The sequence below is a fragment of the Aythya marila genome (assembly GCF_965140915.1).
Source record: "Aythya marila genome assembly, chromosome: 15".
NCBI lineage: Eukaryota > Metazoa > Chordata > Aves > Anseriformes > Anatidae > Aythya > Aythya marila.
The window spans coordinates 17004140-17028942 of record NC_139056.1 but is presented as its reverse complement, the minus strand read 5'-3'; the positions used below and the strand labels follow the sequence as shown (position 1 = coordinate 17028942).

Below are 24803 nucleotides of genomic sequence, written 5' to 3'. Positions count from 1 at the left end.
TAGAGGAATCGTAACGGCAAACAGTTCCAAATAAAAACTGCTCAAGTGATTTTGCATTCAAGTATAAATGTATCTTAAATAACTGTTCAGTATTAATTTATTTCTTAGAACTGAAAATGTGTTTCCAAGAACAAACCACAATGAGTGTGGTATTCAGAACATTTCTGTTTATATTTTAGTGAAGTTGTTCAGACAGCAGTCTAGATACTTACGTTAAGAAAAAATAACCCACACTACGAAAACAGTCTTTCATGCCAGCTCAGTATGTACAAGCTTAGCTTGATTTATGGATTAGTATTACTGTAGCAATCAGGTAATTCAGGTATGTAGCAGGATATGCACAATTAGTATTTTTTCTCTACAAGGGTATTCTTTTTCTTTAAGGAAATTCTTTATGCACACACATATATAAAGGAAATTACTATAAATATAGCAATTTACAGAATTATATAAGCTAAAACAGACTGGAATGGAAAGCTATAAAACCTAGCTAAGTTTTCCCTTTCTTACCTCCAGACATGTCCATCTTATTGCTCTGTATGGTTTCTTCTGGTGATTCTCTCTGAAGTAATAAAACGAATCATAATTATTTAATAATAATCTTTTTAAAAGCTAAAACAAAGAGATTCACATATATTATTTCAATTCAAACCTGCAAGAAAAAAAGACATCAAGGTAAATTAGACTATTTTTAAAGCATTTTCTCCCTTTATTTGTTACCCATTGAAAACAGGTATCTTTACTGAAATACACGTGTAACAATAAGTAAAAACAGACTACTGGATGAATACCTGGGTAGTGTTTACAACATCACCTTTCATCAGTAAATAGGTCTTTCTATATCGAAAATGTAAAAAGGAAAAGGGGATCACAGAATCATTAAGGTTGGAAGAGATCTCCAAGATCATCTGGTCCAACCATGCCCTTACCACACCCTCTGGTAGTGAGGGGCCCAAAGTGAACCCAGCACTCGAGGTGCGGCCTCACCAGAGCAGAGCACAGGGGGATGATCACCTCCCTGCTCCTGATACAAGTCAGGATGCCGTTGGCCTTCTTGGCCACCTGGGCACACTGTTGGCTCATGTTCTGGCAAGCATCAGCCAGCACCCCCAGATCCTTTTCCTCTGCACAGCTTTCCAGACACTCTGCCCCAAACATATAGCATTGCAACGGGTTGTTGTGACCAAAGTGCAGCAACCAGCACTTAGCCATGCTGAACCTCACTGCATTGGCCTCTGCCCATCAATCCATCCTGTCCAGGTCCCTCTGCAGGGCCTCCCTACCCTCCAGCAGATTGACACTTCCCCCCAGCTTGGTGTCGCCTGCAAATTTCCTGAGGTTGCAAATTTACATCCTTCCTTACTGAGGGATGGGTGACAGGGAAGATGAACAGATGTAAAAGAAAAATACTATGAAAGAGAACGTTAGACAATTAAGCATTTTCATTTTTGTGCGTTGTAACTAACACTCTAAGAAAGTGTTACAGATGGGAAAGGTATAATACTTACTGAGAAACTAAGATTTGTGAATTGCTTAATGAATGGATTGATCCATGTTTCATCTTGCTTATTTCCACCTTTCATCATTCCCTTAAAAACAGAAAGGAATTCCTGTGATACTCAGATATTGTTTGCCCCCTACTGCTTAAATTAAACCACAAAACATTATGAATGAAGATTAAAGCTTAATGGTACACCACTCAGCGCAGCAATCTGTTCTTAGCTTTTATAAATGAAAATCAATGCAGAAGCCTTAACTACCTTCTATGGGAAGTCATAATTACCTTTGTGGGCATTTTTTTCATATATGGTGGCCAATTTAAAGATGGGTTAGCTTCTTGTGAAGAACTGCTGTTCCACATTCCAATCTCTACATCCTCTTCTTCCTCCCAGCTGGTCTGACGACTGCCAGTCAATGGCATATCATCTCCACACCAACTATCTTGCATAGATTTAGGCCCTGGTTGTGAAAAAACCCAACACATTAACGTTTCAAACAAAACAAAGGTCTCCGTGCAAATCAGCTACTAAGAACAGAAACTAAAAGTGAAGCAGTTATCATTTAACCCCGACAAGCTTCAGATCAACAACAGTCTGATGGTGAATGAAAGAAACACCAATGAGCAGCTGCTCAGTGACAGAAGTGCAGCATGAGGGTATTAGCATCAGTATTAATCAGCTGCCCTTAATGCAGACAGAAGTTCACTTTACATTTACTTCAAGACAGAAACCTTCAAAAAAGTACAGCTTTTAGATCGGTATTTCACCTCTAGTATCTTTATTCAAAGATGGTGCAAAAAGCACTCACCAGGTTTATTTGAAGCCTGTTGACCAAGAGAAGCGTTTCCCCAGCCAGAGGTGCCTCCTGCATCGCTGATGGGTTCTCCCCAGCTAGTACCAGTATCCATGGGCTTACCCCACGCTGAAGTTCCATTATCTACAGTAGTGGCTGGAGTAGAAGGCTCTCCCCAACCTTTTCAAAGCAGTATGAGTTACTGGCATGTTTTTTAACAGGACTTTAAAAGCCACTTAAAAGAATCACGTGCTTTGCCTTTTCTAGACCCATAGCATACAATAAACAGCATATTAATACACATTGACATTTTGCATGAAGGTAATTATTACAACTGCAAGCTGTTCCGTAAAATATGCAGAAATAGAAATTCTGTATGTACATTTCATTTTGATAATAGAAATTTCTAAGATACTAAGTTCCTATGATCTGCCCCTTATATTTAAGTTATTCCTCTTTGCAGTTGAAAAAGACAGCACAAAATACTTTGCATATACCACACAAACTCATCTACAAGTATTACTTGCTCTCCCCAAAACTACAAGATTGTAAAGTCTGATCTTTCATGTAACACAACCATCTTTCATTCTGCCTTGTAGTAGCTCAACTTTTTTTTTCCTTTGGCAAAATTAATTTTAAGTCTTAGAATTAAATGAAGAAAACTTTCACTCTTCAAATGCTATTTTAAACATTTTCCATGTTCCCACTCCACAGAATTCCAGCAGAGCTGTCTAGCCTTTGTTACTCAAGCTATTTGAATTGAGAACAAAACTTCTGATTGATATGAAGTTATCAAATGTTTTAAAAAAAGCAATGCACATAAAAAGATAAAAAAATAAAAAGGTACTTCCATTGCCACTTTCTCCTTTCCACTTTGAAATTGAAGTGTTGTAAGAGAAACAAGAACAAGAGAATTGTTTCACAATTAAATGGAAATACAAATTTGCATAAAACCAAGTCTTACCAGAACCCGAACTGCTCTCCTTGCTAGACATGGCACTTGAAGACAGTAGCTGCTGATGTACCTGTGCTTGCTGGTCTGAACTGCTGCTACTGTTTGGGACATTTTTATTCCACATATTCACATTTTTGTAGTTGTATTTGCTTGGATCACCCCAAGCAGAAGTTCCATCATCAATTTCCATTTTGCGGCGTATTGATTCAGGGGATGGCTCCTCCCAGCCAGTGGGTTCCTCCTCCTTTGCTGGGGCTGGCATCGGTCCGCCCAGCCAGCCTGACCCCGGTGGTTTACTGGTGGCAGACGGCGTTCCCCAGGATCCAACATCTTGTTTGTTCCATTCCGGAGAGTTGACTGGCTTTGACGAATCCCCCCAACCTTGAGGCTGACTGGATTTAGGAGGGTCTCCCCAGCCCTGGTTCTGATTAGACTTTGCAGGCTCATCCCATCCTGAAGAATTATTCGGGTTTGGATTACTACCTCCCCAAGTAACAGAATTTGATTTACCTGGCTCATTCCAACCAGATACTGATCTGTCACTGTCGCTACCTCCTGAACTAGATTTCTTAGCCTCACCCCAATGGTTACCTCTTGAATTTTCACCCCAGCCATCACTGGCAGAAACTGCCCAACCCTGGCTGGCCTTTTGCCCATCGACCCATCCCTGTTTGATCTTCTGTGTGTCATTCCAAGATGACTTTTCTTCTTTGCCACTTCCCCATGATTGATTGCTCTTGACCATTACTGTAGCAGCAGAATCCTCTTCCCACCCCCCTTGGCTATTTGACCCTTTGGAGTCTCCCCACCTTGTAGCAGACTTTGGATCTCCCCACCCTGATACAGATGAGGTATCATTATTATTAGGGCTAGGTCTATCCACACACCCCCCTGAGCTGGAAGTCTGTGTCACAGAGCCTCCCCAGGCCTCTGTCCCATTGTCAGTTTTTCTTTCACCTCTTGGTGATGTTTCGGTATCCCAGGCAGTGTTCTGTTTGATTGGAGTCTGTCCCCAACCAGAGTTGGAAAGGACACGCGGATCTAAGTCAGTTCTGTTCACTATGCTTTGGAGTAATGCATGCTGGTCTACTTTTCTTCTCTCTCGATTCTGTCCTTCTGTAGTAACTCTGTCTTCATGGCATCCAGTGCTCTCCGTACTACCTTCACTGTCCCCCGTACCTGTTTTGGCCCATGAGCTATTCTGCTCGGTTATCTGAGACACAGCAGAACTCTGGCTGTTAAGGTCATCCTCTTCAGTAGATTTCCATCCGTTTGTAAACTTCCTGGTATTTCCATTTACACTTTCATTGGAATGCTGATTACTAGGCAGTTTACTCCATTCACCATTTGAAATGTTAGTGCCAGTGTTTTGTGCAGGGTTGCCCCATCCTCTTCTACTTCCGCCAGCACTTGCACCGTTTCCACTTCCCCATGGCATGTTCTGGGAGTTGACTGTCCCTGCTTCCCACACCCCTCCTCCTTTATTCCCATTGATTTGAAAGTTAGTGCTGCCAGGCCCACTAATGCCCGACTGCATTAGAGTTGCATTCACAGTGTCACCATTAGCTTGGCTGTTCGGGCCTGAACATTTGTCTCCAGAGTAATTAGAACCATAGGCACCCCATGTAGTACCATAAGATCCACCATTTTTCGCCTCACCATTGCTAAGGTGAGAAATGGAAGTGCCATTTGTAACTGGAGAGGCCTGAATCTGAGAATGATTCATTGTGCTCACGCGCCAGGCCCCATGCCCTGTATTATTAGGCAGTTCGTTAATCTGCACTGAACCAGCAGAGTTTGGTAAACTAGAGGTCATAAAGTTAGTAGTGTTATTTGGTCCATTCATTTCAGTGTTAAGGTTTTGAGGTTGCCCACTGAATGAAACCTTCCTTGTACCATTTACTTCAGAATCACAATTTTCCTGAAGGCTTCCCCAGGAACCATGGGCTGAACCACCCACTTTAGAGTTAATACTCTGACTGTTAGATATCTGACCTATGGTACTGCACTGAATATTTGTGCCAGAATTACCACTCCCTACAGACCCTTTCAGGGCATGTCCATTGTTCTCCAATACAGGCCAGGCACCATGGTTGCCATTTGAATTCAAAGTGCTTGGATTTAACCCTCCATTTGATGAAGAGTTTATGGTGCCCCAAGCATTCATTCTATTGTTGCTACTTTCAGATTTGCTGTCAGGAGCATCCACAGAAACTTGACATGTGCTTATTATGGTCCCATGGGATAAACCCCATGGTCCATTAATACTTCCATTGCCCACATTATTGCTGTTGCTACCAACCACAAACTTATTTTGAGAACCATGTCCAATGCCATTTCGAATGCCATCACTTTCACCACCTGTGCTCCCTGAAGCCATTATAACGAGGTTTCTCTCTGACCCAGAGCTAGAGGCAGAGTCAGTGTCCATACATTCTGATGTCAACTCTGGGTCACTGCCAGTGATTGATGGCCATGCTTCTTTGTCAGAGCCGTCTACAATAACTTTATCCCAGTTTGTGCTGGAGTCACTGTTTGAAGAGACTGGTCCCCAGTGAGAATTTTCATAATGGGATCCTAGACCACTGTGGTTCAGATCTAAAGAGAAGAAGGAAAGTTCAAGAACAGTATTATAAATATAGCATTATTACTTCATTGAGCAGAAGACAAAAACTTACAAAGATACTAAGCCAAGAATTACCTTACTTATTTTAACACTAGTTACTGAAGATTACAGAAAAAACTACAGCACAGCTGCTTAGAACATTGCCATACGTATAACCTAGAACAATTTGCACCAGCCACGTGAAGTAGCATTTTCTCAAAGCATGGCAACAGTTCTTTTTTTCCCCAGAGAAAGGTTGTTTTTTCTTTTTAATACTCTGTATCACCACATACGATATTTTATAAAACAACCATACATGTTTAAAATCAAAGCAATTCTGAAAGGCAGGAACCTGAACTGGATATTAAACTGACCTAGCAGTAGCAAACACTATGCGCCAATAGCTGGAGAAAAACATTAAAAAGATATTATATAAGATTTCTTAAATACAAGTAATCTTTCCTCTTTTATACAACAATTGAACACAAAACTCACAAGACAAATCTGAAGCAGATTGGTACAACAGATCTGTGCAGCAGCACAGATTAAGTGTAGTAGCTGAACTACTGCTTCATTTTCATTTATGTAAGAATTACTGTTTCTTATTCAATTAATATGCTGATTACATCCAGTAATAAGGAAGAAATACATCTCAATTCACTTACAAACTTTTCATGGTTAAATACATACACCATGAAGTATTTGCTATAAAATTAAGTGCTGCAAATTTTCAAATTTCATTTCCTATTTCTAACACTTTATCGAAGAGATTTTTTTTTTCCAAATTGTTAAATCAAAACACAGATGCAGCAAAAGATGAAACTGTGAAAGTATGAAGCATGTGGGAAAACAGTAATGAAGAAGGCAACAGAACACGAATAAAAAACCTGTTAGTGCAATTTATTTTTTTTAGTATTTTCCCTGAACTGAAAGAACAGTGGCAAGTCACACTTGGCTGCCCATTAAAACGTGGTGTCTTGATTTTTATTATTAAAGACATTTACTTTTCTCAGTAATGTTTTCCCTTACTTAAAAAAAAAAAAAAAAAAAAGGTTTTGTGCTCCTATTCATTCTTATTTAATTACTGGATTTGCATAGCACATGCCTCACATCTGACTGGAAGAGGCTGTGGTGACATCAGCTGAATACCTTTATGAAGTTGTACCTGTTCGTGCTCACAAACAGAGCTCGCAGTAATGAAATGCCCCAATTCCACATCCTTATTCTTCTCAAAAGCTGTTTACACAACATTTAGGGACTGGCTGCTTTTAAAATACAATGCTAATTTATAAGCCTCACGTGTCTCCAAGAAACACATTTTAATTGTGAAGTCTGAGGGGAAGCTGGCAGCCTCTCCAGTTTCTCCCTTCTGCTACCGGGAACGCCAGCTCTGCACAACAACTTCTGAAGCCCCCAAATGCCAACGTGCCCCAATCCCCTGTGTACAAACAGTAACAAGTAACTGAGCGTCAGCTACTCCAATAGAGTCAGAACTGCCACCTACTTAAAGGTTAGAACACACGAGATATGATTTTTGGCAATAGCTCAGCTGTGAAACACAGCACGCATGTAAAGATCATTTGGCATGAGCCAGCTCTCTGTACTCTGACTCCACCACCAAAAGGGCAGATGCAGTTTATCACATCTAAATATGACTGATGGATTTGAAGAAAAGCGTAAGTGATGTAGATCTAAAGAGATCTTGATTCAGTGCTTCTGCCTCAAAAAGACTGAGACAGCTGAGAAAATTACATCTCTCATCCAGGATGAAAGAATCTCAAGAAAGTCTAAACAATCAGAAAAGTTTCATGTGATAATTACAGCATGAGAAACAAGGATGCTGGCAAAAGAATTTAGAATAGAGAAGTGGAAAAAGATCCACGGCAGGCAGAAATAGGGCTGTAGTGGTTAGAAATGACTGGCAGCTCCATAGTCTCAAGAAGAGAACCATACAGCATCCTTGGGAGAACTCAAAGACATTCATTCTGGTGAGCACAATCTAGAACCTGCCCACTAACACGGCACTAAAATCGCTGCAGTATCTGAGCAGCTGCCCAGTGCAATCCAAGATTTCAAATTCTCAATGATATTTTATAAAATGACATTTAACCTACATTAAAAAAAAATAGGCAGAGTTCTCTGCATTCTCATGAACAAGAGAAGCAACAGTATTAAAAACTGTCCTAATGAGACAAAAATCTTGATTACATAAGAATTACCCCCATAACACAATCAATGAAGAACAGCATGAAAGTACACAGAGGGCAAGCAAGCCAGAGTGAAATGGCAAACAAACTCTAATTTGCACAGCAAGAGAATACATAGAAAGAAAACTTGTATTTATTAAAATTCTATTATACTAATTTAGATGCAATGCACAGTGTTAACGAGCACAGTACACAAACACTGGGTAATTATTAACTTCTAGTCATCCAGACTCTTATCCTATTACCTATAAAAACCACCTCGACTAACAATCTTTTTCCTAGACACCAGTACGTATTGGTGATTTCTCACAAGACACAGTTCAGCAATGTTCCTAATTCAAATCTCCACAACCACAAACTCCTGAGACAAAATATACAAATACTGACCAAGCAAGCTATTATTTCTGAATTTTCATATCGGACAGATACCACCAAAAAAACAACACCTCAAAGCTGAAAAAATAGTTGATGACACCATCACACTACTGAAACTAAGCAGCAGGACTGAGAAGCCTAAGTTAAGAAATGCCTGTATTCGGCTCCCTTCCTCCCTCTGTCTCCTTCTCCAGCCACAGAATTCAGTGGCGCACACAGTACCTCAGCACTACACCTTCCCAAATACTGTACTTTTTGTCCTTACAAAAAGACGGACTTGAGTAAACAAACTAAAAAGCACGTTTGTTATGAAGGGACAAAACCAAAGCCAAAGGGCTGCCTCCCTGTATCTGTTAATTTCAGGCATCAGCTGCTCTGTGGTACGGATAAAGGTCCCCAGGTCTGTCTGTGCCTTTTTAAAGTACTCCAACCCAAGAACCAGCAGACGTAGCTGCTGCCTCTGAAATAGGTTCCGAACTGCTGAGGCAGGGCAGGAGAACCTGCAGGGTGATGGGTGGCTCCCCGTGACACCCTGGGCTCTGCGCCAGCACGGCCCTTGGCCCTTCCCCACGCTGGGCCCAGTGCCCGCACAGCACCGCCGTGAGCTGCAGCTCTCCACGGAAAATAATTCACCCTCAGGTGGGTCTGCCAGCACACCGGAAAGCCGAACCCACTCACAGAGGGGATGAACGTGGCAGGAGGGGGGAGAGGGCAGAGATGAGCACCGTGTTTGTGGTAACCCAGACACGCAGTGGGAGACACCGGGGGGCTTGTGGGCTGCAGACAGCCTGGGCAAAGCACCCTGCAGCCACCACCTGCATTACCCCCGGGGCTTTCACAGGGCACAGCCCCGAGTCCTCACACAGCACACTTGTTCCAAAGCATTTCATAAAAACAAACAGGCGTTCTTTGGTCTCATCTAGCACACCAGGCACACAGCTCTGTGCCCTGGGTACATGCAACTCCTGCATAAACTTGGCGTTCAAAATCGGAAGGCCCCCAGACTGGGACTGTGATCCCTTATTTCCTCCCCAGTGCTGTGAAACGCCTGATACAAAATTCAAGCTTACACAGATTATTCACTTTAATAACATCCAGATGCAATTCGGCATGTAAGCATAAAGGTTAAAAAAAAAGGACAATATGTTAGAGCTAAGCTGCCACATAGTCTAGGCTTCAAACTTTTTTTGGTATGAATTCTGACATTTCAGAAAATTAAAAATGTTTATCTAAGCGTAACATGATATGGCACACAGAGTATACTAAAGTCAGACATTTGCACGACACATGCTATTGAAAGACATAAGCCAAAGAATCAAAAAAATCAGAGACATAACTGCGTGAAACACGTGACTACTACAAACACACAGTGTGAAAAAGGTGAGATTGAAATAGCTGTGCATCACCTGACTGGTTAGGGGAGTGGCTCACCAAGTCCCGAATGGGAGGCATGCCTACAAAAAAAAAAAAAGCAAGACAATTACAGGAGTGTTACTTAAGTAAACTAGGCTTTTGAGATCAGTCCCCGGACCACTCATTGCTTTTAAGTCATTTATTAGCACCCCCTTTTCAGAAAAATACCTCTCCTGAGAGCTCTCTCAATCTTATTTGAGTCACCTTGCCTGCAGCTCTGAACACAGCAGAAGAGGCTGATAGCAAATCTGACTTCCTGCGTGCAGGCCTCGTGTTACTCTTTTTGCTCGTTTGTTTTCAGCAATTTTGCTGCTTTTACAAAACATTTCCACTACTAGCTAGATTTTATATACTTGGCATTTAATTAGCCAATTAAAAATGCCCTTAATTTTAAAAGTTTGATTTATATAAAGGAAAAGAAGGATCTATAGTCACTGAAACCAGAACTCATTGTTTTTCAACTGCATTAGTTTAGAATTTCAGAGGTAAGCCCTGAAACTCGAGCGAGTTCATATCACTTCTTTGAACAGTACACTTTTTCCACCTGTAAGTCATCATTTGGCTACTTGATTTAGCAAACAAATAAGTATAAACCAACTTCGATTTAAGCTAAGCAAGTCCATTACAAACTGACATTCACCACTTTCATAGCTTCTTCCTTTTAAGTGCCCTACAGGCAGCATACGAAATCGAATTTAACATTTCACATCCACAAATTTTACAGGTGTAGATCATAATTGTTACATTTAAGGCAACGTTTCCTACATTAAGTCAACCTCTATCCCTACACACTCCAAATCCCAACTGCTCACCTCTTCCTTCACTCCTTCAATAAGCATGGAAAAAAAAACAAAAACAACAACAAAAAACCCTTAAGTTACACAAAGATTTTTATTTTTTTTTCCAAAGGCTCCGGTTGCAACTGCTCAACTGCAAGATGCATAAAAATAAAGGAAGAGTGACTCATGTCAATGAAGGAATCAAAGCAACTCAACGACTGGACAAAAGCCAGGATCCTGACGGCTCTCTTGTGTTTTCTTATATCCCACATTTGTAAGTAATTACTGCTAGCAAATATTTTAGTTCACTATATAAATCATTGTATTGTGGAATAACCACCTGGCTGTTCAGATGTGTTACAAAGCAGAAAGGCAAACAAGCATACCAAGGTAGCATTCAAGACCTTCCTTTCATGTAAAGTTTACACGTGGGGAGAAAATTTCAGTAAAGCAAACACCTGAATTTGGTATGAAAATGTTCTGGTGAAGTGCTCCTTATGTAGATTTCTTAAAATAACCACACTGGGACAAGATTGTATCTCCTTCCATGAGCTTCACACTGAAGATGATTGCCCACACGAAATACAAAGAGGTATTTTTTTTTGCCCATTAAACAAACTGTAAAGTTAGTAGCACTCATGTTCCCTGGCTTTTGTAAAGCACCTACCCGACGTTATAACCACGGCTGGAACGCAGGAGATCCTGCTCCTGGGTGTGTCAGAGAATGGCAGACAAACAACTGGAGCCTCTACTGATTTCAGCAATTCAGTCCAACATTTTGAAGCTACAGTATTTCTTTTAGCCCTAAAATACGTATCGATTCTAATATCCATTAAATAATACTTTAAAAGCCACAAACTTAATCATCTTCAAAGACATACTGTTAATCATAGAATCATTAAGGTTGGGAGAGACCTTCAAGTTCATCTGGTCCAACCATCCCCCTACCACCACCGTCACCCACTAAACCATGTCCCTAAGCACCAGGTCCAACCTTTCCTTGAATGCCCCTGGAGATGCCCCCACTTCTCTGGGCAACCCGTCCCAATGCCTGACTGCTTTTTCTGAGCAGAAATGTCTCCTCGTTTCCAACCTGCATCTCCCCTGGCACAACCTGAGGCCGTTTCCTCATGTCCTAAAGACATAAGACATGTCCTTAAGGTATAAAACGTGTTAACCCAAATGGCCTGTACATGGATGTTCTTCAAATTGAATGGATCTAAGGATGTGTCACGTTTCATGAGATTTTTTATAACTTGAGGTAACAAGGAGAGTACTTTGAAGCTGCTGCTGAAAGCTAAAAGAGGAACTGTGGAGAACGAGCAGGGCTAAGGCAAGCAACAACACTATTTCCTTTCAGTTACAACGATATCAAAACACATTAAGGTAGTCTTGCATGCTGCTGGACTATGGTCACCTCAACATTGTTTCACAATCAGTTCATTAGACAAGATTCTGAAACCATTACAGAATATTCCCCTTCAGTCATCTTCCCCACACATCTCAACGTACTAACCTTCAGAACATCCACAGCAGGCATTATTCCTCATTACAGCAGAGGAAAGAACTTGCAGGCACACAGATATATGGCACAGAAAGAAATAAGAAATAGGCCTCCCCGTCCTACACTTGTTGAATTTGACCAACCCACCCTGCACATACAGGAGGTGCCCCGAGAACAGCACACAGAACAGGATCTGCCATTGCAGTGACTGACAGGACCCTACAAATGTTACAATACAACTTCCCTAAGACAGGAAAGCGATTTGGCCAGCCTGCCTCTCTCCTAAAAAGACTCTTATAACCTTTTAGTTACCAGTTGGACACAGATCTATTATCCAAATAATTAACTTATTATTCAAAGAGCAGAAGTACTGCCAGTAAAGCAGCTGCCCCTCAGACACTCAATAAATCACCGCACAGGAACATATCGACGTCTCCTAGCCTAAAGGCTGCCCAGCCACACAAGCGCAAAATTGAGCAAACCTGGGAAGAATGCGATACACAAATGGGAGTCCAACTAATTAGATACCAGGCTGCGGTTCACAAGAGAAGTTAAATGGAGGAAAGTATACTAAAAAAATCCTCTGGATGCAGTTGAGTTTAAAAGGCTCTATAAAGAGTTATGCTTTATAAAATGAGTTTACACAGGAACTTCTCTTTAAGTCACTACTTGCTACCATACAATTTGACCAGCAGAGGACACGTTCTGGAGAAAAAGTTTCATCTTAAAAAGACAGCAAGAACACGAACGGGTGTTTGAAAACCTAACTATAGACAGGAATAAAATTACACAAGTAAAAAAAAAAAAAAGCTTCTAAAATTATAAATTCTCGGAATGGTAAAGAGTTTTATCAGGACATAATAGAAACAATACTAATGGAAAGCAACATCAGAAACATTCTTTAAGGGGCACACAGACTAAATGTTTTCCATGCTTTGATATTAATCTTCATTTCAAATACTGCTTCTTCAAGATTCTGCAATCTCAACAGCTCAAAATTTAACTAAAACTTGAAGCATTACATTTTTTTTCCACAATTTTGTTTTTGGTAACTGGTGTGGCTAGAAGTCACATTTTTTGTCATGTGCGAAACACTAACTTGGAGAAATACTGGGTATTTAGTAAGGTTTCAAAAAAAAATTATCCGTGGGAACAAGTGTTGTACTGTCACAAGGAAAACTCTGACCTAATAACAAAAAGCAATTTTGATATTCTAAACAAGTTGCATTCTATTTATATCTGTAAATATATGTAAGTCTTGAGATGCCATTCAGAATGCTCTAGAAATAAGAAGGACCCTGAGATGTTTATCAAAACTGAACACATTCTCTGTACCATACTTGGATTAATTATTATGATAAAGAATGGAAATTCAGGACATAAAGCAGTCGTCACCTTGGCTTCAACATCAGCTCAAATTGTATGCCATTGGCAGCAACAGGCAACTAAGCTGTGTTAAGTTTCAGACAAACCTGCAAAAAGATGTCTGAGGTCATCCTATAATGTTTAATATTAAGCTACAACACAGGAGAACATCTCAGCGTGCTATGGCTTGCATTTGAAGTTTAAATAATATACACATTAATAATTGGATTTAAACGATTCAACTTTAATTAAAAGGAAAACAAGGTACCTCTCCCTCACCTGGCTGTTTTTTGCTGCTGTTCGGCACTTCTCCGTTGATCACTGGCTGTTTATTTGTGACAGTGCTGCCTCCTGACTGGCCGTTTAATACTTTAGGAGTAGATCCCAGGTTTGCAGCTATAACTGGTAACTGCTGACCTCGTTTCAGAAGCTGTTTCTGTTCCTGGTGTCGAAATCGCGGTGGTACTTCACGAGGAGGGTATCGAGGCAAGGTCTGCTGCTGCTGATTGTTGGCTGTGGCCCGCTTGGCATTATTATTAGTGCTGGTTACTGTGGAAGTGCCGTTAGAGGTGACAGGCTGAGGCTGGCTTACACTTGTCTTTGTTTGTTCTGGCACTACCCCCACCCCCAGGAAAAAGAAAATTGGACAAAGTTATTCATCAGAACAAGATATTAAAAAACTGAAGATTAAGTAGATAATCTTAGATGTATTTATGTTTTATGTAATGGCTTTTTTTTTTTTTTTTTTCTGATTAGAGGTTTTAATGAGAATGAGTTACAACTACGTTATCCCATAGTCATACAGCTTTAATACTTCAATAGCACAGATCTGGAAGTAGATGTGTCTCGCTCTTACTTCTGACAAAGGTAAAGGATGCTGCTACTAACAAGCTTTCTATAGCGTTTTTTTCTGACAAGTCAGCGCTGTATCAGATCATTTAGGAATTTAAACCTTACTTTAAAATATTAAAAATAAAATCTTACTCTCATGGGAAACTTGAAAGTGTTTGCAAAAAGAACAAGAGGTGAACAGGACATCCAGAACGCACTGTTAAGGCTTGCTTGTGTTAGCAACCCTAATCCCCCCAGGGAAATACAGGAATATCTCCAGTCAGATCTGTTGCCAGCAGAGAGCTCTACCAGCACAGGTAGCAGCCACAAACAGCTTGGTGACTCTATGGCCACGCTGGTCAGGCACAGGACACCCAACTCCAGCTCCAAAGGGCCTTTGAGAGCTTGGACAGCACGCCCGCCACCTCCACTGCCCCAGCTCTCCCTATTTCACAGCTGACTGGAGAAGGATAGAATTAAGAAGAGGAATGGCCAGGACGTAAGTCAATTTAATGTACAGACTACAGGGGGCAGAAGGTATTCACAAGCTATTAGATAAATTGGAGATGATAAGAAGTGCTAGCGCTGTATCTGACAATATAGGTTGGTACTTGTATTGAAAAAATGGTAACTCCGGTCCCTTGCGCAGTGCTTCAGATGAACATAGTGTGACAAGAAATTACGTTTAAAACTTTTTTTTGTTTTTAATACAAGTTTTAAACAACCATATTACAATTGACTACTTACATTTCCTGGTTTAAAAATAACTACCAGAACTGAAAATAAGAGTTGTTTTTTTTCTTTTCCTGTTGTTGTTTGGCCACTTCAGTGAATATCTAAGAATCCGTGACCAGCTCAATACATAAGCAGCTATCACATTCCTGTGGTCTAGGTACTACAAGCTTTGAAATGAAAAAGTTTTCTTCGCATACCACAATCTGTGCAACTACTGGCCAGGTCTCAGCCTTTTGATCTCCCAATCCTCCTCCTGCTGCAGCTGATTCCTGCTAGTTACCGTGGTTCTTTACAGGTCTTTGCTGTTTAAAGCACGGTTCAAGGCTACACCTGAGGTGTGCTGACAGTGATACACAAAACAACCACTTTCTGCAGCCAGCATAATGTTACCAAGTCCATAAAGTAGTCAAACAATAAGGGTACCACTTAGGGACACAGTTGTTTTTTTTGTTTGTTTTTTTTTTAGCCCTTTGTACTCTCTATTTAAGACTCTTTTTTTTTTTTTTTGCTGTCAACTTAAGTGGAAAGTGCACTATACCTTGAGGAGATTTTTAACACCACATACAACAGCCTAAAACACAGCCAATGAAAGATTCACTTTTCTTACCATAGTTCTTTTATTCGTATAGTTACTCCTCCCAGATAAAGCAAAATCATTTACACACGACATTCTGCGATCCACGCAGTTGGAAGCAGCATATTTAGGGCAGTACTGCCGCGCAGCAACATCAATACTTCACTTTCCTAACAAATGCTACTTCAAATGCTTCTTATAACAAAATCCAGTGGACTTTCAGATAATTGAATCACTTTTCAGCTATAAAAGGGTGCAAAAAATAAATAAGCTACTTTCTGCCAAGCCATCCCCTAAGCTGCAACATGAGCAAGAACTCACAAACGGTTTAAGAAAATTAAGTTTCTCTCCTATTCTGTGTATTTGCTTCCTTGGCAAATATGGTCTTCTATAGACTATGACCGGCAAATTACACAGAAAATCTTACCAGATACTACAGTTACACTAACAAAGACAGGCAGAGATTATATCCGAATGTCAATTTCAAACCGAAATTAATCAGCAGTGCTGTTCGGTGCAACACAATTACTTCGCCTTGGGTTCCCCAAGTATTCCAGAGGAAGTTTAAAGCTGCACAATTCATCCTGCCCAACATTTTCTGGTCCACAACTTCTCAGAAGATTAAAATGATAGATTAATATTCCAATATTGCCGCAATAAATTGCAAGACACTTCAATCCTTATCTTAATATTTGTGTCTTATAAAGAAGTCGCTTGTTTAATAAAAATTGTTTTGTACAACCCTATTTTATTCTGAACCACATTAAAGCAGAAAGGTAACGTTATTAACAGACAATCACAGTTAATTTACTTGACTAATAACAGCAATTTTACAGAAATGAATATTAAAAATGACAGATTTTTATAAAGAACAAACCTGCTGAAAACCCACAGAGCAGGGGATGGTGAAGTTACAGTTTACAGAGAGATTCCAAAGAAAGACGCTTCCAACTTGTGTTGCTTTCCCACTCTGCAGATTTCATTAGAAAATGGAGGAGAAGCATGGTGTCATTTTACTGCTACAGGAGTGCTGCCTGCCAACTCCTCCTGGAGTAGGGGCCCAGTGACTTAAACTCCCCCTCCAATAAAAAAAAATGGCAGCTGTCTGAATAACTTTAGTGCAGATGGAAAACAGTTTCTCACTCGCACAAAATCAGCTTACAAAGATCAAATCGCCTCCTAAACCACACAAAGAACAGCACCAGGCTGTCATTTAAACGTTTCTTCTCGCTGCTGCTTAAGCTGACCTCTTAAAAATGTATTGTAATACACTCTCCCCGCATGTCATGCCCCAAAGAGTTGTCAGTGCTGGAATGCTGAAGGGCAAACAGAGGAAGTCTGGCTTTCAAGCTGACACACGTAAGATGTAGTGCTAGAATTTTCGCTGTGGAAAAATGGCCGCAGCTGTAAGCTCAGCTAGCTGATCTGGAAAATATCTAACTGTTTGCCAATTCATTAACCCCTGAAGATCCGCACAAAGGTAAACTCTAAGCCGTTTACAGGGGTAGTTTTCACAACAAGCCTTTATTATCCTGCTCATTTTTACTATTTATTTTCAATATCTAGAAGCTAACGTAGCAGTTTTCCCGATCAGGTAAAGCGCTCTCAGGCAGACAAAAAAAGCTCCGAACCCAACAAAAACAGAGGGCTCGGTGTGTTCGGGCAATTCTGCTTCACGGAGAAGAAAATGAATAAGAAGTTTCCATGGTGGGAAATATGAGTCAAAGATTTCAATTCCACACCCAGCTATTTTTAAAAGCACTTTCTGTTTCAGTGTTGATTCAAAGTTTATTCTGTTCTGCAATACGAGCAGTACTTCATGCCCGCGCCTTCTACAGAGCAGGGCAGTTCAGGACTAAGACTGACAGATGTTTTCAGTTCTAGCTTGCACTGTTTTGCAAAGCACAAAGCATTCAGAACTAACCACAACACCGGCATTTGCATAAACATTAGCCTTCAGTTTTTAGGAGTTATTTCACTAGGTTATTACATACATAATTAAAGTCCGGATCTAAAAAAAGATTTTATCTCGCAGTGAAATCTCACATTCTGTAGGAGCACATCACGATTACTCAAGTGAGTATTAAAACAAAACTCAAGTATTTTTCTTAAGTAGCATTTAGTTTAGTGCTTGGCTCATCATTAGCTACCCACGGCTATAGCACGGTTTGAAGATTCCTCTTTTAGGAGGAATCCAGGGCAAATAGATTGATTTGTCCGTCATTAATAGTACTGACATTAAACACAACAAAAATACACGTTTTGTGAAAGCAGAAGGAATACAACAACAGTTGTTGAGAACACTAGAATAGTCAAGTAAGTACTTTCAAGTGATATTTTTTTCTAAAAATACCTGGTATGAGAGTACTTAGAGGACACTTGTTGGTATTAGAATTTGTTATGCTTGCTGCTGCACAAATACAAAAACCTTCCCAAATAGTGCTTTCATCTCTAATGCCTATGAATGTCTTCTTCCCTCTTTTAATAAAACCAGATGTATAAAACTAGACAGGTTAGAATATTTGAGATCCACAGGAATGAAATACATGCATTCTTAATGGCAATACTACAGCATTAAAATGCTACTTTTAGCAAAAAAGTTTATATTGGCATTTTCTTCATTACTTTCATTCTCCATCCTGAACATGATGAAGAAATCAGCAGCATTAACCTTCCTTGAAAGGGAGTCTCATAATTTACATGCATGTTGATAGCTACTTCAGCTGGTACAACACCAATTTCTACCTTAGCTAAAAAATCATTTTGGAAACATCCAAGTTATGGGTAGAAATAAAGAAATAACCTTTCTACCCACCCCTCCCCCCACTTAACCAGCTACTTTTCTAAAAGAAAGAACATAATTCTGAATTATTTAGAGATCCTATACTCTTGTATTTTATCTTCAGCTCACGCACAAAATAAATTATTTAAGACATTAACGCGATGGAAACTTGGAAACTAATGAAACATTAATTTGCATCCTGAATACAAGTAGACAAAACTGTTGAAACAATGAAAGAGCCATGTGCAACTCTGCAACACGTTCTGTTCCTACAGGAACTGCTACAAAAAGTTGCATGTCTGTATCCCATGTTGTCCCACTTCTGCAGCAGGACAGCCAGCTTGGGCTCCTGCGACAACTCTAAATTCCTGCTAAACTTGCTGAAATACCTCGTTTAATAACCAGGTAACATTAAGGCTGGAACTCAGTACTTCCATTCAGTAAATAACACTAGGCCTCCAAAGAGAAAATGGAAAAGTAAGATTAGTCTGTCCTTCGTAAGAAAGACATTTTCTTTTGATTTGAAGATTACCATCAGGTAGCCTACTGAGCAGAATTACTACCCTCCCTTCCTCGTGCTATTTTTAGCCATTTGCTTTTTGCAGCCTTGTCCTTAATGTGACACACGGATGCCAACACAGTTTAAGTACGTAGGTCAGATGTTCATTCAAAAAATGTACATTATTATTTAAAGGAAAGCATTGTATCATTTTCCTTCACTATTTTTTTGGACAGTTTATTACTTCAGAATAAAGACAAATACTTTCACAACTCTTTACAATTGGTTATTGTCTTAGAAGCTTTATGGCAGGCACATAGAGAAGAAAGCAAATACTTAACCTGCAACTCAAATGCAATTTCGTACAAAAAAGGGCACTTCAGTAAACACTTTTCACTTTTTCTTTTATTATAATCTCCAGCACTTTCATCAGGTATTCAGTCCTGTGCTCAGAGCCAAATACAGACTGCCCAACCGATTTCAGTGCCCAGAGCCAGGTGCTGCCGTCAGCCCAGCGAAACCTCCAGCACGCCTCGCGCCGAGCTTCAGCTGCCATCACCGACCTCTGCTGCAGGAGCAGCGCTCTGACGTTCACACGCAGCCGCCGCCATCCAGCAGCTCTGCCACAAGCCATCAATATTCCAAAAGCCAAAACATCAGCTTCCTTGAAGCAGCACGTAAAGGGGCTTACTAAAACACAGAACACAGACGGCTCTCACTCTGTCCGCGGAGCCTTGTCACACCCCGAAAACCTACTGGTTCTACACAACCTGGTGTTTCTTTTGAACACGTACAAGCAGAGTACACATCACACTTAAGGAAACCCGACATAAACGCCTCTCCTAATACCTTGTAATTGGTACCGCAGTACTCAGCAGGAGAAGCAGTGCATTTTTTATGCGAAGAGTCTGCCTCCTCCATTTCAACCCCATGCTAACTAGCATGCTTCTTCAAACACCGCCTTCCGAACGGACACTTTCATTTGCTTCTTTGACTCTTCTCAAGCACAGTATGTCCTGTACTATTTTACTACCTTCATGCCAGAACAGCACTTCAAAGACGTTTTTGATTTTTCCAACAATAATTGCATCTCTGCTAAGCAGGGTGTCCAATCTCCTGTTTCTACCATTGCTCGAGTTATTAAATTAAACCCGATGTTCCCCAAAAAACAGTGATTCAGCAAGCACTCCACACGACCACTTATACGATTATTATCCACTTTCCAGCCAACTTAAAAAGTGAAAAGAATTTTTCCTCCACTTACAGAAGGAATGGAGAATTTATAAAACCCACAAACACGGACAGTAACTGCAGTATTCCCAGCCTGCCACCAACATCCAAATGACAGCTTTTAAGATAGCCGTCATGATCATTCTAATCACGATGAACTCTCCACGCACAATAAGTAGTTAAAATTGATAGTGATAGACATATCAATCACTTGCCTATCAAGTGTTCCTGACCCCAGTCACACTTAGAATATTTGGAAAGCAAGTTTCAAACCGGTCCATTAGGTGGATCTCTAAGTGGTCACATCAGAAGTGCAAGAGCATTTGTGCACTTTTCAAACATAGCAAAAAGGGAAAAGAAAAAAAGCAAACAAAGATAAGATCTGAAGGTATTACATACACGCCTAGTGCCGTATTAAGCAATTAAGAATGGAAAATAGGATGAACAGAACGCTCCAACCGCTGGAAAAAAACGTTATCCTTTACTCTTCTAATCTTTTATGGTAACTGTTCGAAATAGTGCAACTGAAGTTTCAAAGATCCTATTTTTCAGTAGCTTTCAGCTGACCCATGTGATTCAACATATTTAAAACTGCAGAAACAATACACAGAACAGAAAGAACTCTAAAGTAACTTACCTTTGATTTTTTGTTCAATGGCCTAGAACAAGAAAGAAGAAGTGTCAGTGATTTGTGCAGATAAGAGCAAAAGCCACATGTGCTCGTGCCACTTTATAAAGCGACATTAGCTTTTGACTTTCTTCTTTTAAAATTTTTTAAAAGTTATTTAATTATCTACATCAGAACCTTATACTTCTTTCTAACCAACCCATGCCTATTATTCCTTATGCCTAGAAAGCTGTTAAAATGTTACAGAAGACAAAATTAATTTGAAAGATAAGCATATGAAACGGACTAAATTAAACTTGCAAATTAACCTGTTTGAAGTGAGTTAAAAACTGTGCCTGGAAGCAAGGAAGCTCCACCACTTCTACTGCAGAATACGGCAGGGGAAGAAAGGGGAGGGACATAGAAATCTAAAGGAGGTAAGAAAGAAAGTAAATGCAAGAGCTTTAAGTCTTTCATTTCCACAATTCAATTGTTACTCCTGTGACACAGGCAAGATGAGAGATATTCGAATGTGGTTTTATCCTGAGATAAAAACGGGGATAGCAACGTTCATTGTTGCATCTCAACTGCATGGCTTTGACTAGAACAGATAGTGAAACTGACTTCATAAAGGAGCTCTCAGAAGCACAAATCAGAATTCTTCCCATCTGAAATGGGAGTGTCCTTAGTTATCACTTCTAAAATACACTAATGCAAAAGCGAAGTGAGATTTAATCTGATAGGGTCACTTTGGTAGCTGGATACAACCTCTTTTAATTAGGGTATTGCATATATTCACATGGTGCAATAGAGTAATTTGCAGTAATACTTAAACTACGATCATCTATAATTAAGACCTTGAGAGAAAAAGAGAGTGCATATGCACACCAAAAAAATTATTGATCCATTGATCCACTGGCTGCTTACACGAGGGGATCAAAAAAACCCACATCATGTTCATGTTCAGTTTGCTTATTTACCCGTATTACCCTGACTCCAATATCACTGCTCCTCAGCCTCGTTTTCCAGAATTTGACATACTTGGGCCTACTACCTAATGCCACAACTTTTCATTATGCTTTAAAAAAATCTAGTTTAAAAAAATATTTTGAAGACTTGGGAGGTTTTGTATGCACTCTGAATGCCAGGATATTTCACGCACAACAGCTGGCTTGGAACCAAGTGCTCCAAACAGTTATATACATAAAAAGGTAGATGGAAAACAATCGCTTACATCCCATGAAAGCTGCTCAGCGTCAGGGTGCAAGCACCACTAAACAGAAGATAAGTTCTCTAAGTTGAGTGTCACACCTCCGCGATAGCTGCTGTTCTCCTACAATCCCTGCCTTTTATCTCCAATTATTAAAAAACCACAGTATATACAAAAACAAGCATTAGCTGTTCGTTCTCCAGTGTCATTGGATGATGCATGGATAGGTGCTTAAGTTTTTCCTAGCAAGCCTAAGATTGGTAATACTAAATAGCACGCTTTGAAGAGATTAAGCAGAAAAAGTTAGATTGCAAAACAAAAAGGGCAAGTTTGATCAATTTGAGCTTACTCACAAATATGAAATAGCAGATAGGCACCCCTCAAAAAAAATACAAAAAAAACCAGAACATTTGTGAGCTACTTCATGTTTTTCATTTAAATCTAGAATCAAGCTACATCTGTAATAGACTTTAAAAACAAACAAACAAACAAACAACAAACATCTAAATTAACTGGCAGTTGTTTGTTGCTGTGGTTTTTCAGAGACTTATTTTCTTAATCTACATCAAGTTTAGGCTTCTCCAGGAATGCACATGAGCATCCTTGCGGCCACCTACTGCTTCTTTGATAGAAGCCTCTTGAAATTTCTGATGCATCAAGCCCAAGCACTTGATATTCTGTTACTTGGAGAATACAGCAAATAAACAAAGACATGCAGCTTAACAACAGGCCATCATGTGCTATATGGAAGGAGAAAGCAAAAGCAAAACATTCAATTTCAGGTAAATGTTTGGTGTCTTCACTTTCAAAATATATTTTTGCTTTTAATTCTTCCAAAAATACACTCAAACATGCCTTTCCGCCTTTCTGACTCCCGAGAACACTAAACCTGGGGAGAAGAGAACCCCAAAGAACCATTTATTTGAAAGACTTAAATTCTACAAGTAAACCAACACCTTTCTCATTAAAAATTTTCATTTACGTTCCATACTCTGTGCCTGGTCACAAGAATTCCAAGAGAATGAATTACTAATTTACAACTGAGGTCCAAAAATTATTATGCAGCATTGCTGTCAGCTGCTGAAAAGATTACGGAACCTCATTCTGAAATATCAGGAAACACCCCACCTTTTCCAGAAGGATCCTTTCTGTACAATTTTACTTAGATTTGTCATAAGATTAGACATGCCGAATTTTCTACAGGTGCACAACGAAAACCTTTGTTTAGGCTAACAAACAGGGAGCACTGATACTGAGGAAGTTTCCAAACTTCAAGTGGACTTAACTAGCAATCAGGAAGAAGAACGGTCATCTCAGGAGATTATTTAATCTCTGAAGAACCTGTACACAAAGCTCAATCAGAGGCTCTATATGTCAGTCACCATTACAGAACTGACAGAAGACACAAATTGTAAAAACTGAAATTAAAAAGAAAACACTTGTGTAAAAACGGATGTAACAATATCCACCAGTGATGAAAAGAAGTAATCCACAAGCACTTTTTTTAATGCTCAACATACCTTTTTTTGAGCAGCTTCCTTCTTCTTCTTGTCTTCTTTTCTCTTTTTCCTTTCTTCCATCAACTGTTCTTCCTCTTCTTGCACTAAATCCCTGAACCATACAGTTTGTAATTAACTCTCCCAAAATACAATCTGTACACACTTAGATTCATTTTAGAACAATTATTTCACAGTGACCCAAAAGGAACTGGGGAATTTTACTTCTAATTGGATAATATTTCTATAGGGACTATGTATTTTCACTGCAATTTGCAAGTGAAAAAACTTTAAGAGCAGATGCAGTGCCAAGACACGTGTAATATTTTCCTTTTATAAAACATGCAATGAAGGCTTAGACATTAATTCCATTCAAAAGCCACTGTCGATTCAGATGCTATTTAAGCTCTACCTGCTACCGGCTCTGAGCTCTCCCACATCACGTTTGCCTACAGCCTGGCACGGTCAGCGCTGGCCGGGCACAGTGTGGCTGCGTGCATCCCCTGGATCAGCGCTGGTTCCTACACAGCCACCGAGCTAAGGCAGGAATCTGCACCAGCTCGCCGATCTTAAATGCCACCTCTGCCAAGGAACATCCAATGCAGGCATTTTCCTGCCAGAGCAGTGAGATAAGGCAGCCGGCTGTGTGCGCGTGCAGATGCTGCTGCTGACAAAGGGTGCATGAACAAGCAGAACAAACTGAAGAGCTTGGTCGAACCTGGGCTTTTGATGGGAGTGCCATTTTAGAGCACAGTAAATTAGTGAGAAAACTAACTTGTAACAGGTTTTACGTTTGTCATTAAATTAAATTCACTTAATATAAAGTTTTACATGCTAAAACAGAAAGCTTCACTACAACACTACTTCACAGGGTATGCTGCAGTCTTTCAAAAACAGACTATCAAAGAAAATGCAAAAAGGGAGAACAAAGCAGAAAGCAGGACAGGTATACAAGCATGTAAATATGAGAAAGGGAGCCTGCAAATACTCAGCTACTTCAAAGTTTGTGATTCAGACAGTAAATATTTTTTATTTACTAGAAAGCCTACTTGCAAGACCCCTTCACCACTTCAGGGTCAGGAATGTTTACAAGTTCAAAAGCTTTGAAGCTTTTGGCCCACACACCCTGACCATACAGGCAGGTCACAGCTAAGAAGAAGTTGAGAGCGTTTTTCTAGTTGTCATCTTGAAGCACATCTGTGCTACCCCAAACACCTCTGATATCCTGAATCTTACCAGCAGCTCCAACGCACACCCACCCTCTAACTGAGGAAATCACGTCCCTCAAACAAATCTAATTTCTATGCACTTTGAACGGGACATGGGAAGAAACTGCACAGATGT

The 24803-nt window shown here is 40.0% G+C and overlaps 1 protein-coding gene across 6 annotated transcripts in view; it reads right to left on the bottom strand.

The window, feature by feature from the left end:
• Positions 1 to 24803, bottom strand: part of TNRC6A (trinucleotide repeat containing adaptor 6A) — a 48059-nt gene that overhangs the window by 12136 nt on the left and 11120 nt on the right. For 2 of the 6 annotated variants that reach the window (XM_082772355.1, XM_082772357.1), the window contains exons 3-11: positions 23484 to 23574; positions 20784 to 20805; positions 13775 to 14110; positions 9841 to 9888; positions 3257 to 5845; positions 2308 to 2472; positions 1784 to 1959; positions 1509 to 1589; positions 511 to 562 (exon numbers count right to left, since the gene is read on the bottom strand). In XM_082772355.1, the coding sequence (XP_082628481.1) occupies positions 511 to 562; positions 1509 to 1589; positions 1784 to 1959; positions 2308 to 2472; positions 3257 to 5845; positions 9841 to 9888; positions 13775 to 14110; positions 20784 to 20805; positions 23484 to 23574 (3560 nt within the window). The remainder of the gene's footprint in view (positions 1 to 510; positions 563 to 1508; positions 1590 to 1783; positions 1960 to 2307; positions 2473 to 3256; positions 5846 to 9840; positions 9889 to 13774; positions 14111 to 20783; positions 20806 to 23483; positions 23575 to 24803) is intronic. The other 4 variants (XM_082772360.1, XM_082772356.1, XM_082772358.1 and 1 more) reach the window with 4 other exon arrangements.